Raw genomic sequence first — 20015 nt, 5'->3', positions numbered from 1 at the left:
TCTTCCTGGAGGGCCACGTGGTGGTGTAGTTTCTATTAAAATGTTCACCAAGGTAAGAAGGAGGAAGAGGAAAGGGAGAAAAACAAGAAAAGGAAAGAGAGAGAGGCTGATGTGTATCACCACCCCTGCATCCCGCGATGAAGCTCTCGGTTGATGGGGTGAGCCTCCGGTGGTGGGCACGCACAGGGCTCCTCATGTCGGCATCTTTTATGGCCCAGTTCACGCCCTTTTCATGTCCGTCGTGCCCATCTTGGTTTTCTGCACGCTATCCCTGATGACTTCATCTTCTGTGCAGGTGAAATTATGGGGGGTGGTCATGAACCCCTTCCCCAGACAAGCTCTGGGGGCCCCTTGGCAATGGACGGTAAGTTTTGCTTAGCTTATCAGGGCTCAGGGCTGCGTGTCCTTCGACACGCCTCTGGCGTCCTGCGTTAGCCAAATCTCTCACGTGCAGCGTTACTATGCGGAGCTTATCTTGTCGCTGTGCTTCTCAGGCAAGCTCCACGCCTTCCCTCAGCTGCAAGAGCCAGGCCCAGCCTCTGTAATTTGCTATGGCGATGGGCATTTCAGGCATTGAACTATCTTCAGTCTCTCACAGCAGCCTGTGCTGAGCGCCCTCACCCCCAAATGTCGAGTTTGGGCTGGTTTTCGTAGTGGTGGTCTGGCGCGTCTGCATCTTGGCTGAGGCTTCTGCTCTGTGAAGAGGCCAAGGTGACAGCCACCCTGCTGGGATGGCGAGCAGAGATCATCAACGGGGATGCCCAATTCGATAGGGGCTACTTCCTTTTCCAACTACTAGATAGGACTGGAAAGTAAATGAGTTACCTGCTCAGCGTTGGTAGATGATGCGGCTAATTTCATAAACTAGCATTACTTGCCGCCTTCTGTATTCAGCGCCCTTCACGAGGGGTGAACGTGACTGGTGTTGCACACCCAGCAGCCTCTCATCCTGCCCTGGCACCTCATGCAGCGCCCAGCAGAGAAGGGCAGAAATTCCTTTTTTTCCAGGACTGGTGCCATTCCAGTCAGCCCTGCAGCAGCAAGTTGGGTTAACGTGTGGCGGGTTGTAGTTAAGTGCTCAGCTTTCACTCCCTGCAGAGTAAAATCCCGGCCTGCCGTAAAGGTTCATAAAGCATGCTGTGAAACACCTACAGAAATGCTGATGTCTTGAAGCTGACTATCCAATTTTTTAAATCCTACTGCAAAACCAAGCGAAGTATTGTAAAAAAAAAAAAAAATAGCTGTTTATTGCAATATGGTATTCTAAATTTGAATTTAGGATTTAGAGTATTGCTTGTTACGTTGTGATGGTGAGAGATCCAGTGCTTGTCATCATGCAACTTGTAAAGGAAAACATCAGTGGTTTTCTTTACTCATAAGCTCCTGTAATAACTTTGAGGAATTACTTTTTTTTTGTTGTTGTTGTTGCCTGTTTTATCCATTTGCCATCTGGAAAGTGGCATTATTTCTAACTATAAGTCAGTCGTCGATACTGCTATGAAAATCAAATCGGAAAGCACCAAGAGAGGCCTCTCTTCTCAGCTTGCAGCACTGGCAAGGGCCTTGCTGCTCACTAGTTTAATCGCATCAAGCAATCTTATTATATAAGTATGTATGTTTACGAGTTATCAAAGCTTTTACTTGTTCGTACAATTCTGTCAGTATATTTATAGTTAATGCTTTAGCTCTGAAGGCCTGGGAATATCAGTGATGCAGAGTTTGTTGGGAAAGGTCCTATCTTCTATTAAACCTACTTCCTTGTATAACCGGGAAATAATTGAGATCCAGTTATACAGAAGAGTTCAAATCTAGTTTAATTGATCGCCCCTCCTAAAGCTTCTGTTTTGACTAGTTTATAGGAGCTGTTGGGAGTGCAGGGAATGCTATGAAAGTGGTGTTGTGAAGATGAGCGACTCGGGCTTTGCAGAGCTAAAGTAGGCTGCAGGAAGCTGATGCAGTGTCACATAACTGGGATTAATGTGGCAGCTGAAATAACACAACAAATGCAGAGTAGTATAAATTGTGGAAACTTTAGTAACTTCCCAGAGGTGATGGTGGTTCTAAACAAGCTGTCACCGCTCTGGAATGATCTTAAAATTATTGTGAGTAGGTCTCTGAAATGAATGCCGCTTTACCAGGCACTGGTCAGAAAGGCAAGAGGTAGGTAAAAACTCGTGGAAAAGGAAATGAGAACTCAGTGGGAACATTAAGCTGATGTTAGAAGAATCGGAGATATCTTTGGGATTGAGGGAAAATGTAGGCAAGACAGGCATACCCATTTTGAAAAGGATGTTGTAGAACTAAAAAGATGGAGAAGGGCAGGGCATCAAAATAATCAGAAGCGAGACCTAATGGATTCATATCCCTTGTACTGAAGTGATTTACAACTTTATGAAAATTGAAACAGTGAGAGATATGGGCAAATAAGGAAAGTATCTACTGTTTGTCATAATTTCTCTGGATATCTGTAATGCTGCTTTTACTGAGCAGGCAAAACCAGAAGGACGTAAAGTCTCGCAGAACGTGTATGCAAATTTTGGAGTGGTGCACTGCTATAAATACTGTAAATGGGTTTGAAAGACTGCACAAACTTACAGAGGAAGAAAAATGTTGGGGCGTTTCAGTGTGATGGTTACAATGGCAGCTCTGAAGGTATTGCTTGTTTGAAGATGCAAGGGCTTGCTAGGACAAAGGTTTGCCTGTTTGTTCTGTTGCACATAGTGTTTCTCTGACATCGGTTCTTGACAGTCAGGGTGGGTGTTGGTCTATAAGGACACTTAATCCCATAAGGTGGTTCCTCTGGGTTTATGAACTTCAAGGGACATGGTAGGTTGGTGAGTCTGAGTTCAGAGTTTGACTTGGTTTAAAATAATTGGGTGATAAAGCTGTCTTTTGGTACTCTTAAGTTAAACTGCCACGTGTCTGTTTACATGGGACTTCTGGTTTTGTCCTGTCCACCACTGACAGCAGCTGTATGTCACACTCTGGCTGGCTGTGCTGGTGGGTGTAAGCTGAGCCCACCTATGCTGCTATACCATTCAATCCCAGTATCTGTTACAAAATACCCCTCTCCTGACTCTGTTGCAACAGTTTAGCATGTGCTAAAGCCTAAGCCTAGCTTGTAAAAAGATAGTTTCTGGTAAATACTTGTCCAGCTACATGTCTTTTATATTCTTCCATACTTTTTGGGTTTAGTTGAGAGCAGTGCCTACTGTTCCCAGCACTGCACTTGAGGAAACACAAGACCCGTGAAGTCCAGTTTGTAGAAATCTTGCTCTGATTTTAATGGGAGGAAAATTTAATAGTGATGTAAGGATATTACTTTATTACTTAATAAATCAAGCCTGGCTTAATTGCAGGAACTTTTTACTCTTTTTGATTAAAGTAATGTACTTGCAGTAGGTGAGTCGTTATCAAAGTAACCCTCACTTGTAGAGATGTCTTCTGCGTTTTCTATAGGCAAAGCTTGAGAACATCTGGAACTCTGGATTTGGGGTTGTTTCTGAACGCAGACCTGACCTGCAGTGACATTCAGCTTGTTTTTAGGCAAAACTCCAGTTTCAGCTCTCTGCTTCCTACTTTGCATCATATTCATTTCTCCAACTTTTCCCTTCGATAGTGAGGAAATGCTCTGAAACTGAACAAACTTCTTGGTTTGGGTTTTGGAAAACACAATTTTTCTGGTGTGTTTCGTTTAGAGAAATTTGGGAGGAAAAGTGGTTGCGTGACAGCTATTGATTTCTACAACGGTAGCAAGCCCTGTGCCTTCGCTGCCTTAGCTGTGGAGACACTTTTGTGCTATAACAAACCTGCTCTCTTAGCCGTTTTGCTACGGAGGCGTTTGGAGGCCCAGCTCTGCATTAGGGGATGTGTGTACAGGTAACGAATGAGATGCCAGTTCTCTTTGTGACAGGAATGGGTGAATAAAACAGAGGGGACACAGGTGAGGAGGGAGATTGATGTAACACCTGATCATGTTAAGTTTATCACCAGCTACCTACAAGGTGCAGGATCAAGTCCTCTTATTCACGTTTCCTTTAAACTCCAACTGAAGTGGGCAGGAAGAGATGTTCATCAGCAGGTTCTTCTGGGGGCCACGAAGATGTGTCCAGGCTCTTTATTTATATGCCTCTTAATAGCAGAGCTCAATGCAGAGACAAGTGTTTTCAGACATTGTAATCCCTTGGTGCTGGTGTACTTGTTTTAATTTGTGGAATATGCAACCTGTGTAATAACTTTTACCAGAGACAATACAAGCTAGTGGTGCTGGACTCTCTATTTTCAAGCTGATTAGGTTGCCCATAACATATAGCATGAGATAATTAAAGTATTTTTCTGAAAACTTCAACCAAGAGGTTTAACAGAAATAAAAATTGGGTGAGTGAGCTGGAATGTTGGTGAAAAATTAATAATCCTTTCTTGATGTAGTTCTCCAAATTGCTTTTCATACAACTTAGGAAATTGAATTCTTATTTTGGTCTTCTACAGAAATAAAACTGGAATTGCAGAATGAAATTTATCCAGTAGTGTGGACTTCATACTCTTCTTTTTTTGTTGTTGTTGGTTTTTTCCTTCCTCCCTTGTCCACTAAATGCTTGTCTCAACCACCCCAAAGGTTTAATGCTGTACATAGTCAAATGCATTGATTTGAAGCACGTGGTGGCAAGTATTGAACTGGCACATCACTAACCTAGTACAAATGACCCGGCTAGCAGTAGTCACCTGGGGTGGGGAGATCACTCTCATGACTTTCAGGATGTGCCAATACTAATCTCCCTTGACTGCGAAGCTTTCTAAGGCGCTGCTCCTGTAAGGGAAGCGCTGGTCCAAAGAAAGTTATTGATGGAGGTGTTCTAGAACAGGTCTTGTGGCTGAACTCGCTTAAATGCTCCCTCTAGATGTTCCTCCTTCCAGTGCTGATGTAGTAAAGGAATTTGCTGATGACGCAAGTTGGGTGGTACAGGAGACAGTCGGAGTGCAGCAGTGGAAGGGCTGTGTGCTGATGAGGACCGCAGCCCTCCAAATGGAGTGGGATTCAGAGTGTAAGGTTTGCCACCTGAGGGCTCAGAAGAGTTTGGTGAAGTAAGAGCTTTCCAACTAAAAGCTGGGACAACTAGGTCTGATCACAGGCAGACTGAGCTATCAAGGTGGTATGGTCAGGAAAAGATAATTCCAGCTCAAGGTATGCTTAGTAGAGATGGAAATAGTAAAATCCCTGAATACATCACAGGGAGACCTCGCCTAGAATGATGTGTGCAGTTCTTCTCACTGTGTGGAAAAGAAATTGAAAGAAGGGAAAGGTGTTTGGGGAAATGGACAGTCTGGTTATAAGGAAACATTTGGGAGTTTGGCTTATTTAGCTAGTAGAACAAAGCCTAGAGAAGATGTGGTTGCGTTCTGTAAATACCCCTGCATAGACACCACTGGGAGAAGAAACTAATAAGCTAATGGGCACTGCTGGCACATGAACACCACCATCAGCTGACCACTAATTTCTTCTGAAAATTAGAAGGCAATTTCTAACCATTAGGAGTGAATTTCTGGAAGAAAAGCCCAATAAAAGTGTGTGTGCAGGAACAATTAGCTTTAACACAGAACTAGATAACGTCATTTCCCTCCCAGAAACTGCTTGCCTGGGATTTTCAGAATGGGACGCAGGCCTCCAGGGTCATTCCTACTGCATTTCTATTCCTAGAATATCATACATAGAACACTGTAGTATAAAATATCAAAATGAGGTGGTTTGATAAGGAAAGCAAAATTAATAATACAGTCTAAGTGGCTGTTAAAGCTGTTTTGTTCATAATTGTATTCAGAGTGATACTTGCTCAGACTGGCAGAAATGCAGAAAGTGTGAGGAGCCTTAGGCACCTGCTGACATTGCAAGCTGTCCTTGTGTCCGCGTTCAAGAGGCGCCGCAATGGCCCAATTAAGTAGAGGAAATAGCTGACTTCAAGGAGGAAGGTATAACATTTTTCCTCTTTTAATTGGGGCATGTTAATCTGGTGCTGGAAACCATTCTGAATGTAAACAGCATGGGATTCAGACAAGGTAAGGAAAAAAAAAACCCCAACCTGGCAGAGGAATTGCAATTGGTGAATGATGTAAAGCTGTACTTTGAAATATGCACTGAGCAACAAAAGTATGTTTGAGGGGAATACTTAACAACCTGTTAGGAAAAGGAAGCTATGTGTGTAGATCGCGTTCCTTGTTTAGAGAAGTGTTTGGCCGCTGCCAAAGCTAATGCTGGGTGATAGCGGGACTGAGGCGCGCGAAGGGAGCTGACAACTTTTGCCTCCTGGGAACTTGTTTGTAACGGGTCCCAGTGAATACAAATATGATGTCATCTAAAACTGTGGCCTAAACCTGCCAAAATACTATCAAAAAGCTTATTTGCCGAGGAAAGCTGTGGCAGTTTGCCAGGCGGTGATGATGCAGTTAGGTGCCCTGTCCCTTGCACTACGTTTATTAAGGTTTAGCACCTTGTGTGCCAGCAAAGCTGTTCAGTGGTGTCAGGGCAGCTGACACTGAACAGTGCTGACCTGTCACGTAGGAAGGCAGAATCCTATTTGCATTCAGCATACGTGCTTGCCACCTACCTGCACTTGTGATCTTCATAAACAGAAGTGGTTAACAGAGCCAGCTCTGGGCTTGATGTCACTTCTGTAGCTTGGCTAGCTGCGTGCTGAGTCAGCTGGCAGAGGAAGCTGGAAAGGTATTTATTTTGATGAAGTCTTCTCCACAAGGCCATGTTTGAAGCTAGCATTTGCTGCAATTTTCATTTTATGGAGGCTGTTTAAAAGGTGCTGCTCTGCCCTTACAGTCAGAGAAAATCCCGTGTGTCAAAATTGTTTTGCATTATTTAAATAGAAGATGGTGTTCAGAAGGCTGCTGTGTGGTGCAGCAGATGGGAGTATTTGCGCTGCGAAACTGAGACTCGGTGGAGGGTTTCTCATGTGATTGAAGTGTGTTTGGTGTGCTCGTCCCTCTGTTGTACCACGCAATCTTTAACACTGCGTTGCAGTGTCTTAACTGTTCAATTAAGTATGCTACTGAGCAAATATTTCTGTTTTTTCAAAACAAGCATAGCCACAAGGTTGTGTGGTTTTGTTGTTTGTTTTTTTTTGTCACCTGAGCATTCACTCTTTTGCTTTGACTGGTCTTTATTCACTGTTGAATTTTAAGGTTATTAGCCATTCTTCTCAAGGATCTTAACTCGTCCTTTCTCCTCCATTTCTTTCTGTTGCCAGTTCAGTACCTTATCTTCATTAAGGGCATAAGTTCATCCGCAGAGGCTCCTGTTGGGGTGACTCAGGGGTGTGAATGTGTTTCATCCAGTGGCCTGCATCTCGGTAGTGAGTTTTAAGTTACGCTTAAACTTGCACCTTTCAGCTCAACATTACAGGATATTGCAGCAAATCCTCGTGATGCTTTTTTTCCTGTAGGAACCAGACTTTAAACATTCCATCCAACCTCTTGTCAAGCATAGCTGAATCCTTCCAATTAGTTTGCTTGGCACTGGTGCTGTGATGAGTCGAGCTGAGCCAGGGGAGCGGATGGTGGTTCTGGTTCTGAGGCCCAGCGATACCCTGGCAGCATTTTAGAGCAGTTTCAGGCTCTGGCCTGAAGTGGCCGGGAGTCACAGCAGCAGCAAGGGACTGCGGCAGGGCAGAGTGCTGTGGCTCAGGTAACATTTTTAAACTGTCCATCAGGGTGATGGTGGTCTTGTGGGTTTTTTGGGGTTTGGTTCTTCTTTTTTCCATTCACAAATTTTTCTACCCCAGTGGGGAACCTCTCTCTCTCTATAGATAGATGTATATAAAGGGATAAGGAGTGTAAAATGCAGGCAGAGTCTGCTGCCTGCCCTGTGTCTTGCACTTCTTCAGCCAAACAGATTTCATTTGCATGGTGTGAGTTATGTGTTTTGTTTTTTCAGTTCTAGCGTTCTTATAAGGATGTGAAATCCAAACTGTCCCTGACTTTTGCAGTGACAGCCATGTATATTCTTCCTGGAGGAGGAATGTTCTCCCATGCTGGGCAAAGGAGACTGAAACGTAACAAGTAAAATTTGAGCCTAACATCTGGTCAAAATGCTGGCGAATGTGGCAGCTCTGGTCTTCTAGAAATATCAACACTTGGGCCGCAGACCCATGACAAGGGTGGTGGGTTTGCCGTGCTTTTCCTTCATGCTTCGTTCCGGAAAATGAATGTTTATTGCAGGTGATTGTCAATGTATTGTCTACATCTGGAATCTGATTCTCATGTCATTTTTGTCTTGTAGTTGTACTTATTGGAGACTCTGGAGTAGGCAAGAGTAACCTTCTGTCTCGATTCACTCGCAATGAGTTTAACTTGGAAAGCAAAAGCACCATTGGAGTAGAGTTTGCAACAAGAAGCATTCAAGTTGATGGGAAGACAATAAAGGCTCAGATATGGGACACAGCAGGGCAGGAGCGATACCGAGCTATAACATCAGCGTAAGTGATAGCTTGTATGGCTGAAGAGAATGCTGAGGAGGGTAATTTTGGGTCCTTCTGATCCCTTAAACTGCAAACAGGGGTTTTGTACTTCATCATGTAATATCTGCAATCTACAGGGGAAGGAAGCTTAAATATTATTCAGTCCAGAAACTTGATATAGTGTGTCCCTGCACAAACCGATTTACTTCTCGGAGCTCTCATGCTGTGTAACTGGAGGCATTGCAAGCCTAGAATGCAAGAGCTTTGAAAGACTCATTTCAGTGCAAGTGATTGATAAAGTAATATCGGTGTTCGTGGAGGTTTTATGAGCGGTAACCTAAGACCAGAAACCCTGTAGCAGTAAGGAAAGACTGCTCACTTTGCTTGCTTATTTAATTGGAAAAAAATAGCATAGCAAAAGCTGGATTTGAGTAAAGCTGGAGGTAGTTGTGGGGTGGGAGAACACAGCCTGTTTCTTTTTGCAATGCATTACCATGCCCCTCTCTGGTCTGAAAGGAGACCAGCTGTGGCCTTTTGCAAAGGGAATAGATCAGGTTGACATTGTTGCGATCCAGTGAGTCATTCCAAAGTCTCTCTATCAAAATGGGCTGTGCCTGTACTGTACCCACAGTGATGGGTGGGGGAAGCTTTTTAGGAGTGGATCAGAGGTTAAAGGTGACAGTAGCTCCATAGAGATTCCAGAGCTTCATTTTTGGGATGCAGGGTTCTCCCCACAAGCATGGGGCTTGGCTTACCCCCTAGACTCTGAGCTGTCCTGGCTGCTCTGGTGGTCCTGTGATATAACCCTAGTCTGGATGCTCTGCTTCACGTCCCACGTAGCCTGCTTCAGGGTATGTTTTTGTACAGCTGTCTTAGTAATAGCTATTTCCCATTATTGCACAGTAACTTGTCACTTTTAATCATGATGTTTCTTGCTGGTTCTCTAATGCATCTCTTCACCCACAGGTACTATCGCGGAGCTGTAGGGGCATTATTGGTGTATGACATTGCTAAGCACCTTACTTACGAGAATGTAGAGCGATGGTTGAAAGAGCTGAGAGACCATGCTGACAGCAATATTGTAATCATGCTGGTGGGAAACAAGAGTGACTTGCGCCACCTGAGAGCAGTCCCTACGGATGAGGCCAGAGCTTTTGCAGGTTGGTGAACTCAAAACAATTTCCTAATGCTAACTGTCTGGGAGTCTGCCTACCTGGTCTTAGATAGATGAGTGGGCTGGTAGGAGGAAAAAGAGTGCTGCTGGTGATGTTCCTCAGTGTCACATACTGGTGTTTGCCTCTTTTTAATTCAGTCAAAAAGGAAGCCTTCTAGAACGTGCATGCTGGTTTGGTTTCAAGAATCAGCCAGAGGTGCTTGGAAGATTTTAAGCCAGATTTATTCTATTGCCTATGCATTGCTTTTCTTGCAGAAACTGCCCCTACGGCTTTAGGTTTGTGTTTCTTGTACGGTGGTAGCTTTGCACCTGTATATTGCCTTCTTTGTACAAACTGATCTGGAGCCCTGTGCAGATGCCTGTGGCTGAACAGACTTTCATTAAACTGGCTTTCTGACTCTTGTTACATAATTAAGATGTCTGAAAAATAATTTCTGTAAATAGTTTCTGTAGATCTTGCCTTGTGTTAGGTCAAATTTCTTTCATCCGGGAATGTAGCTGGGTTTCTTACATAAAGGCTTACTGTAGCTGCATTTGCAGAGTTTATGGGCAGTGAGGATCCCTGTCTGCTGATGGAGGACTGTCATTCCACCAGTAGGGCTAGCCCTGTTAAATAAGCTGTGATGTCATACCAGCAGGTGGGAGGTGGAGAAACTTGATGAGGTTCAAGAAAATCCGGGGAACATCCTCACACAATTCTTGAAAGTGCAGCAAATTCTAACTTTCAGTGACGTAGGAAGGTGTGCCTCAAAGTAACACAGCACTGGACCGATCCCTGTGCTTGAGGATGAGTCTAAATTCTAATGTTGGTGTGGGGTGGTGTTGCTTTCAGATCACGTAAGGGGGGGGAAAACCCACAACTTCGTATACTTTTTCTTGATACCCGGGTGTCTCATCAGGAACACCGCAAATACAGTCTGGTACAGAAGTTCTTCCAGATGGGAAACGGATATGTGATGTACCCTTCTAATTATAGTATTTCTGTCCACACAGAGAAGAATGGTTTGTCATTTATTGAGACGTCTGCTTTAGACTCTACAAATGTGGAAGCAGCTTTCCAGACTATTCTGACAGGTGAGTCATCAAGTGCTTTGTGTTTCGAGGGGGAAGGGCAGAAGGCTGCTCCGATATGATACAAATAGGCATTTCTTTGCCTATAAAGTGTTTAAAATTTTGCAATTTAATCATCCTTCACAGGCGTAAGATTTGGAGTCTGGTTTCAGAGAGTCTCAGTTGAAAGGCCAGCCTTGGACTCGGGAATGAATCCTTTTTCACTTTGATCTGCCCCAGGTTTCTAGCCAGCCTAGTTCATGTTTCAGTTTCCCCTTTGTGTACAGGGAGTGCCCACAGGAGAAAATTGTCTCATGCAAGTGTCAAGTTAAACCAGCAACTGTTTATCAGCGGAGAAGTCAATCTAGTTTTTTTCCATCTTTAATGGTGACCATAGCAGTTGCCAAGGGAAAAGGGATGAAAGAGTAGAGATCCTTCCTTTAAACAACACTGGTAGCATGAGATGTAGTGACTCCGGAGCTGCGGGGTAGTTGCTGTCATTGCATTTAATAGTCCTGGTTGGACTTTTGGCCTCTGAAACATGTGATGGCAGTGAGTGCTGTGTTTTTTATGCTCTGGGGAAAAAGTACTTCCTTTTTGTTTAAACCCTTTTTTAGATAAGCAAAACTTGTTAAGAGGCTGAGACAATCTACTTACAACTACATGGGAGACCTTGCCTTAACCATGGCTTATAAAGGGTAGGAATTCACAAATCGGCATGGAAATCACCAGCTGGGACTTTTGTATTGCTGTGTACCCCGTCAGCTACAGCCAGGGCATAGTGGGGCAGCAGTGGTGTGTGTGGGTTTTGAGCTTTTGTCGTTCCCAGCTTTGGCAAATGCCTCTCCAAATCTCTAGCCTGGGTCTTCAAATCACCTGAGAGACTCCTCCGTTTTGGTGTGTCTTTCTGTTCCCAGTGCACCAGGGAGTGCCTCTGTTTTCTGCAGGTGACTCCAACATATTTCCCAGTTGCAAATTTAAACTCCCTCCATCCCAGAGTAGCTTGTGCCAGGCTACATGATCTGCTTGGTATGAGCAGTGGTCTCACTTCTAAATTGTGTGTCTCGATTAATCAGATCTTATTGCTGCAACACTGGCATCTAGTTAGTTTTGAATTTTCTTTTCCTCTTTCCCAGCTACTTTAGACATTCTTTTAAAAACAACACCAAAAAGGACTTGTTAGCCATACTGGAACATGCAGGTGAGGCGCAGCTGGGAAGTTATTTACTGTAATGAAAGTATAAATTCTGTAGCATTTTCTTGAGTTGTTTGAAATGCTTTGTGAACACCCTAGCAGTGGAGAGGGATTAGGCTGCTGGAGTATTATCTGCCTGTGTTCATCTGTTTCTTGTCTTATCCTTATTTGTAAGAGGCCTCCAATAGGTTCTGGTTCTGTTGTGTTTTTAACGGTGGGTTCCTAAGCAATAGTGCTCCTTTCCATATACTAGCAAAAAAGTGTGTCCATGTTGGATAAATAAACAGTGCATAGGGATGCTTGTCATTTCGCTTTTTCATGCAGTGCTGGGACTAGAACTTGAGTTCGTTTCCTCTTCAGCTGAACCATGTTGGTTCCCTTTTAACTTCAGTATAGTCATTTGGTTGTAATTCAACCTTGCACAATTAAAAAAAAAAAAGAGAAGTTGTGTTAGCTTATACATTTACTCCCTTACATGACTGACTACTAATGCCATCGGAGGGGCGATGGCTAAGGAGTGGCAGAATGTCATGGTATCTGGGATGCCTGCTGGATTTCCAGTTTTCACCACCTACCTAAAGGCAGTCCTGTCAGAAATGCTTGTGAATTTGGGTATGGATTTTTCAGGAGAAAGACCCTTTTTTTTTTTTAATTTTTTTTTATTGCTTCCTTGTAACTGCTAAAACCTGAAACTTCCTTCATGCATGTGTTCTTGGTAGCCCCTCTCTTCTCAGGAGCACCTACACTGAACTTGGAGGTCAGATTCTGATCCAATGTGCTGTGTGTAATGTAGAACAGCCTTGCTGCGTGCGCTTTCAGTTTTCAGAGGGGATCAGCGCTCTCAGATGAATTAATTAACTTTCATACTTGTTCAGCACTAATAAAACAGAACTGGAAATATATCAGACATTGTATATCCCCTCCCAAGGTGGCTGTCGTAGCCAATATAAACTGGTTGCCTAATTGCCCCCATCTCCTCTTGGACTGTTCTGTTCTCTAACAGTGAGGGCTTAAGAAGTAGAAAGTTTGCGGCACGCCCTGGGCTGCTGCCTTGCTTCCCCAGGGCTGCGTGACACTGGGACGATACACGGCCGTTGCCATGGGGAAGCAGTTCACCTCTTGGGCACAGGCTAGGCTGTTTCTTTATCTCTCCCCACATGCTTCCAAAGGTACCTTCTATTCCAGAAGTTATTTTGGATTCTAATTCGCAGAGGTTTGATTTTTTTTTTTTTTCCAGTTTAATTTTTCTGTAAGGGAGAGCAGTCTGTAATGGGAGAACAAGCGACTAAAACTTGCCCTTGGTGGACTCTGACAGATTGTTGGGGCTGTTGCTTTTCCACAAATGTCAATGTTCCCTGTGTGTTGCTCTGACAATGTTTTGGGTAAGAGCTCTTGGGTATGCGGGCAGGATCCTTGTCCAGCAGGGACTAGTTCAACTGTGCTGGAAGCAACACTTACGCTGATTAGTGGGCATGTGGCTCGCTCCAGACAGGAGCTCCTGTTTCGGGGAGATAAAGATGAAGTAAATAATGCATTAGCAGCAGGTTGACTCCATCTCGGCTGTGACTGGCATGCTAAGGACCAATGTTCTGCCAATAAACTTCTCGATAACACTTCACAGCTGGCTTTTTCTGCTAATGACTTGCTTTGAAGGAAAGAGGGGAGCAGTCATCTGAGGAATGTGGTTTTCGGAGTGACCCTGCAGAATCATGGATGGTGTGTATTTGGCAAGGCTGCCTCCAAGCACAGTGCCTGCGGGTGGAATGCTCACTGCCCTTTGAAGAAGGAAGCTGGTAAAGCCAGCGGGCTTTGCCACAGGCTGCGAGCGGAGGTGGCTGACAGACGAAGGGGCAGGGCATGCTGCTGCACCAGCTCTGCTAGTATTTGCAGTGCTGGGAACTGCACTGCAGAGACATCCCAGGCTGCTCCTGATGCTTTTCAGGAGAGATCTAAGCAGCCCTGTGAACAGGGAGTTGTGTGACTAAGGTCTGTAGCAAACCCCCTTTCTTCTCCAGCCCTCGCTGAAGCTGGTCTGGTTGGGACAGTGTCAGAAACTTGTAAGAGTACTTCCCTCGGAGGTGTAGCAGGGTCTGTGTTAAGCTTCTCCACACCTAGATTCTCAGATTAAAGCCACTTTGAATAGACGGCTCTGGGCATGGGAAATATGAATCCATTATAGTTAGCACAGCCTAAGTGAGTATGTGATCTGCTGTTGTTACAGGTGGAAGAAGGCGGAGAAAGCTTTTCTTTCCTTTCCCTGTACTATAGAGAACTTTTAGAGGGGAGTAAATCTTTCATCTAGTGGGCTTCCTGTCCCGCTGTGGACACCAGATGGGGTTTTGGGAACCTCCTCCTTCTGTGGCTTACAGTAATGGTCCCTGTCTGAATTCTTCTGTTGCAAGATGTCTAGACTTCAAGGGCTGATTGTTGCGCGCACAAAGCTGCTTTGTATCATCTGGCAAATAGGAGAGACTGGTATTATAATCCTATCCACTCTGAGGATTCACAGCAGCATAGAGCATCCTTAAAGTAAACTGGAGTCTGCCTCCGTTCCCTGCCTGGCTCTGTGCCGTCTCTGTTCCCGTTGGTTTCATCTCTAAGGAATCCCAGCTCGAAGGGTACAACATCACTGAGCATTAATGTCAAAATTTCTGTGGACTTTCTCTTTTTAGCTCTCTATACCTGAAAATGAATGAAATGCTAGCGCAGGCTGAGCAGACAGGGGCCAGACAAGCTCCTCCTAGGCAGCAGTGTCCCTTTTTCCCAGCACTCTTACAGTGCAAGGCCTGTCTCGCACAGTTACCAATTATGCAGTGATGCCTTCTGCTGAATGTGCTCTTAATAAGGTCTCATTCAGTTACTGAGCAGAGCCTAGAGTGTAGTGTCTTCATGAAAAAGCGCATGTCTTCGTTAGCCTGGCATTCCTCAGTGCAGACCAGTTTCAGTGTGGGTTTTACTGCTGGGCATCTTGCCCCGGTGAGAGCAGATTTAAGCTGTCCCCTCCTCCCCTTCCGCACCAGCGCAGCTGTGTGTGGTGCAGGAGCGTGCAGGGAAAGGCAGGTTTTAGCCATTTAGGCTTTCACCTAGGGCTGTACGCCATGGCTGCACACGGGTTTGTGCTGCAGAGGAGGGAGAAGTGGCAGCGAGCAACAAACCTGGGGCTGCTGCAAGTTGATTCAAGCAGAAGAGCTGCTAAATGGCCTTGTGGGATTGCTGGGGAGGCTGTGGAAGTGGGGATCATGAAAATGTGTTCCCAGAGTCAGAAGGGATCGACCTTTTATCAGCAGAGAAATCAGAACTGTTAGATCGTTTTTAAGGCTTTGAGGTTTACTGAAGACCTTTGCTGTAAGATGAGGGTGTAACAGAGGGCACCGTATTGCGAGTCCTTGCTTACGTGGGTGGAGGAAGTGTGTGACAGCTCGTGTTAGGGACTAGCATGAACTTGTTCAGGAAATTCTTTGGAAAACTGAGAACTGCTGCTGCCAAAGGTGCTACTAAAGAGTTTCCAGCAATGAAGGTGCAAGAGCTTTCTCCTGTTGAATAGGAACGCGCAGTATTCTGTGCTTGGAGGTAAACTGGCTGTCTCCTCTGAGCTGGGGTGGGGTACTGGAGCAGAAAATTTCTCCTGAAGAACGCAGAGGAAATCCCTTCCAGCTGTGCATCTCCCACCTCCGCAGCAGGCGCTGCCACAGGGCGAGGCTGATCTTCAGCTGCGAATTCCCATGTGGGGTTGCAGGTGGCTTTAAAGATCTGATTTCATGGGATTCACTGAACTTGGGAAGTTGTTTATGTGTAAGACTGTTGGGAAGAAGAGTGAACTCAAAAGGGTGAAATCGGAAAATCCTTTTACATGTGCAGCTCTTGTTTGGTTGCCTCAGTGACCTGATCTGTAACTGAATGCCTACGTAAAATCCATTTTTCTCAACAGTTTATCCCTATCTGAGTCTGAGCTGTCAGTTTGGAGGCCCAACAGGCAGATTCTTTCAAAGTGCCACTTGCGAAGATTGATGTCCTTGTACAGTCCGTAGATACAGCGCAGTATCTACGTGAGAGTTTTTGATTTTGCCAGCTGTCCCGTGGGTGCATGCAGCCCCGCTCTTATGCCTCCTGGAGGGAGCACTTGGCCTCTGTTTGGGTTGGCAGCTTAAATCAGTGCAGGCTTGTTGCACCAAGGGCAAGGTCTGCAAGCCTTGTTTGTCAGGGACCCTTTTGAGCTCCTCAGTGCCATCTCCTCCCATTGTCGTAAAAGCAGGCGCTTAGCTGTGTGGTCAGCCCTTGGCAGCGAAGAGGACCTCTCTGCACAAGGCTGCTCGATTTCCAGTACTGAAATGATGTCAGGATGTGCACTAAGCAGCAGCTCATTACAATTCTGAACAAAGGGTACTCACTAATGACTAATTTCTGGTGGAAAAGACGTGTCTTGGTTTGGGGTCAGGCGAGGTGTCTGTTTGGACAGTCATTATCCAGCTGCAAAGAGACTTCAGACCTCCAAAAGAACTTGGACCTTTGCTTTGTTTCGCCAGAGTTGTTTGCGAGCTGTGCTCTTCCCCCCTTTGCTCTGCAGGAGGAGCGAAGTGCAGGCACCCTCGCCTTCTGCAGCCCGGGCTTACCTGAACCCTTGCGGAGGGCAGTGAGCTGGAGCGTGCAAATTGGGTGTGGGCATCAACTCCCTTCTCTCGGAGCGGGGGCTCCGCTGCTTGGCAGTGCAGGTGTATCTGTCGCCAGCGCGCTTGGCTGTTGTGCGCAGTAGAAGATGTGCTGTTGTCATTTTGGGGTCGGCTTTTTACTGATTCTGAAACACTTTCAAACTTCTTGTTAAATGGAGGTTCACCAAGCTGCTTTTTTTTTTTTTTAAAGAAAAAAAACTTTAATGGTTTAAAACTCAAATTTGCAAGCGAGTTCCCCCTGGGCTATTTCTGGTGGCCTTTATTTCCTTTCTGGGGGTGAAGTGCTACACATGCCGTATGCTTTCTTCTGCGCAGCCGAAGTAAGTGCTCTTGTAGCTACGCTGAGCTTACGTACAGCACGTGCCATCGGCCCCTAACAAATCCCAGGAAATTGGGCAAGGCTTTTGGGCAGGTGTGCGGCGTTCCCTGCTTGGCAGCGTGCTGGGAAAGGCGCAGAAGTTTAAGACTGTATTTCTTCTTTGTAGCGTGGAAGCTTAGCTGCGCTAACACAGTGACTTTTGTAAAGGGCTTGTGTTCTGCGTAAGGGGCCAGGTCTCTTCTTTTGGGCCCCAATCAACCTTTTCTGAAGATCTAAACCCGCGTGGCTGATAGACAAGGTATTGTACGTGATGGCATGCTGAGAGCGAAGAAATTGCCCTTGCAGTCCTATCGGAGAGAGAAGTTTTGAGTGGTTCTTTTTAATCCTGTTGTTGTTTGAGGATACGTCAGCAAAGATGCAACTGCTGTCCCCAGAGCCTTAGGAACCAGCAGAAGGAATTGATGGGGTACATAGTTTCTGGTTCCTAGGAAAAAAAATCGGTGCATTCTGTCCATTTACTAACCCCTATCTCAAAGGGAGTAGAACAGTCGGTTAAAAAAAGCAGTTTCTTATGCAAAAATATAAATATTTTATTTTCTGAATATAGAAAGCATCACAGTTGAACTTCTTATGAACCCTTCTGCACATTACCTCGGTATTTCCAAATCTGTGGGAAAAACTTATACATTTTATGCCTGGTTTCGCCCAGACTTTCATTTCTGATGGTGTGTTGCTGGTGTCAGCGTAATGACTAGCTCTTTCTCGTCTTCCAGAGATCTACCGTATTGTTTCCCAGAAGCAAATGTCCGACAGACGTGAAAACGATATGTCTCCAAGCAACAACGTGGTTCCCATTCACGTCCCTCCAACCACTGAAAACAAACCAAAGATGCAGTGCTGTCAGAATATATAGAGCTGTTTCATTCTTTCCTAAAAGGCTGTGTATATTCCCCAGGTCCAAGATTTAAATATATTTGTAATTCTTGTGGTTACTTTCTTGTGTTTAGTTACTGCTTACTCCTGACTTTCTCCATGTCTTAAACACTTTGATTTCAGTGGTTATAAATCTATTGCTTCTGTGTGGCTGCAGTATTTTCCCAACACCGACTTGTCGGTTTTGGTTCAGTAAATTGTTTGGAACTGATCTGGTCTCTTTCCAACAGGATGCCCGCTAGTCAGAGCGCAGACACCTTTAGTGAGCCCTTGAAGACGTCGTTCTGCTCCTCGCCAAACAATTAGGTTAACTAGAAAAGTATCTCTGGGCAGGATAATCTTTCCTTGTCTTACGGTTTTGTATACTGCATCTAAAGCTTGATGAAATGCCCGTTACTCTGAAGTGCAATTTTAATGTAAGTTAATGTTTATGGCTACATCTTCAGATTGTCATGTTGAGGATTTTTTTTTTTTTTAATAGAATATTATGGGGGAGAAAAGAGAATTTCTTGCAAGCAAGCAGCAGGGTTCTTGCTACCTGTGAATGAGCTTTTGCGGTGCGGCACCTGCTGCACAGGAGGTTGTGACGTGAGGCAGGGCTGCTGGGCGGCTGGCCGGGGGGACGCCGGCGGGGCTCCGCTCGAGGTGCCTCTTGCGAAGAACACAGACGTGTGAGCAGTGTAACTGGCGCAGGCTCACTCTCACATTGGAACCTGCAGCACATCGTTGTGCTGCCCGAGGCTTGGCCTCCACGGTGCCGGTGGTATCAGGATTTGAGGATGCCTATTTTTCTTTCATGGCACACAGACTTGAAGGGGGTTGGCACATATTACCCATCACATTTATTAATACACACCACCTATATTAATACATTCAAATGCTTGAATTGATGGATCATCAACTTCCACAACCTGGCCTTAGTTTTCAGTTCTGTTTCATCTGGTGTTTTTAAATTATTCCAGTGGTTTGGTATATGTTCTAGAACAAAGCCATCTGGAGTAGTTTTCTTACTTGGATGCCTTCCTCCTGTGGTCTGTCGCTCCGTCCAAATCATCCGGTCTAGTAGCTTGTTCAGGGAAACATGAACTGTGCCTTCTGTCACTGCACTCTGAAACCACTGCGTATCACTCGGTGTGTACGATTCCCAAACACGTCATTAAGCTGGAGATTTGGGGGCTATAGGCACTGAATTTCTACGGTATTCAAAAGAACTGTTTGTTGTATAAATGCCTGCAGTTATCTATACAATTACAGGGAAGTAGCTGATTGCAGGGGACGTTTCTCAAACTCTGATACGACCCACTTGGAACATCCAAATCTGGGTAGGCACTACCAGCTGCGTTTCGTACCCAACCTTTCTGTCTTGCGGTGCTCATGATGTGTAAGGCACACGGAAGGCATTGCTGTAGTCGGTCACTTTTTTTTTTTTTAAATCCATTTCTCCTCCTAGTATCACTTCTGAAGATGCTATTTTGATCTGTTTGTAAATTACTTTGTATTTTATGCATGTACTGTACCTTGATTCATTATTTTTTTAGATTGATTTAAAATATATTCATCCATGATTCTAATAAAGAATTACAGGGGACGACTCATTATGGTGTTGGGTGCACTTTTTGGGAGAACTGGGATTTTTTTACTTCCTGGAAGCTTGCAGGCTTCTTGGAACAGGCTGTGAGAAGACGCTGAAGTGGAAGTACCCCCAGAAAAGGAACCGAAAGGGTTGTGCAACACCCTTGCCTCCTTCACTCAGGCCAGGCCTGCAGCTTTTTGAGCCTGCTGCAGTTCATAGTCCATGACAGTTTTGCAGCTTTGGGAGGCTTTTATGCTCTGAAAGGTCTGGGTTTGCTCTAGTCAGACCTCTGAACGGCTTTTACAAACCTGTTTTGTGGTTGTTTGTTTTTTCCCTCACATTACCAGTAGGAAAATCCTGTGGGACAGCAAACCTCTGCCTTCTGCACCACATGATTTAAGCTTTTGGATCCCACTTTGATGTCCTGAAGAAGTGGTGCGCAGGAGCCGGATTGCTGGTGAGCGTTGTGCCTAGTGTCCCTGGCAGCCTCCTGGCTGCAGGCAGCAGCCACCCACAGAGCGGCTGGGGCAGCGCCGGTGGCTCTGGGGACAGAGGCAATTTAGGGCCTTTTAGCACTGTGGGAGAGTGAGGATGAGGAGTAAGACCAGGCCCTTGCTTGCTGTGGGAACCGTTCTCACAGTGCGT

At 45.2% G+C, this 20015-nt stretch overlaps 1 protein-coding gene across 1 annotated transcript; it reads left to right on the top strand.

Moving 5' to 3' along the window:
* Positions 1 to 75: 75 nt before the first annotated feature.
* RAB11A (RAB11A, member RAS oncogene family) lies at positions 76 to 19689 on the top strand. The gene is made up of 5 exons (XM_035902527.1): positions 76 to 364; positions 8282 to 8477; positions 9426 to 9619; positions 10627 to 10707; positions 17638 to 19689. The coding sequence occupies exons 1-5, from the start codon at positions 304 to 306 to the stop codon at positions 17775 to 17777; spliced, it is 672 nt and encodes a 223-aa protein (XP_035758420.1). The 5' UTR covers positions 76 to 303; the 3' UTR covers positions 17778 to 19689.
* The last annotated feature ends 326 nt before the right edge of the window (positions 19690 to 20015 follow it).

Source organism: Egretta garzetta, unplaced genomic scaffold (assembly GCF_000687185.1).
Source record: "Egretta garzetta isolate BGI_Z169 unplaced genomic scaffold, ASM68718v1 scaffold549, whole genome shotgun sequence".
Lineage (NCBI taxonomy): Eukaryota > Metazoa > Chordata > Aves > Pelecaniformes > Ardeidae > Egretta > Egretta garzetta.
This window is presented reverse-complemented; position numbering and strand designations above follow the sequence as displayed.

Bases quoted from the DNA above. Each gene is read 5' to 3' on its own strand.
- RAB11A (XM_035902527.1), top strand. From the start codon at position 304: ATGGGGGGTGGTCATGAACCCCTTCCCCAGACAAGCTCTGGGGGCCCC. The intron at 8,478-9,425 runs GTAAGTGATAGC...CTTCACCCACAG, and splicing joins TACCGAGCTATAACATCAGC to GTACTATCGCGGAGCTGTAG. The intron at 9,620-10,626 runs GTTGGTGAACTC...CTGTCCACACAG, and splicing joins TGAGGCCAGAGCTTTTGCAG to AGAAGAATGGTTTGTCATTT.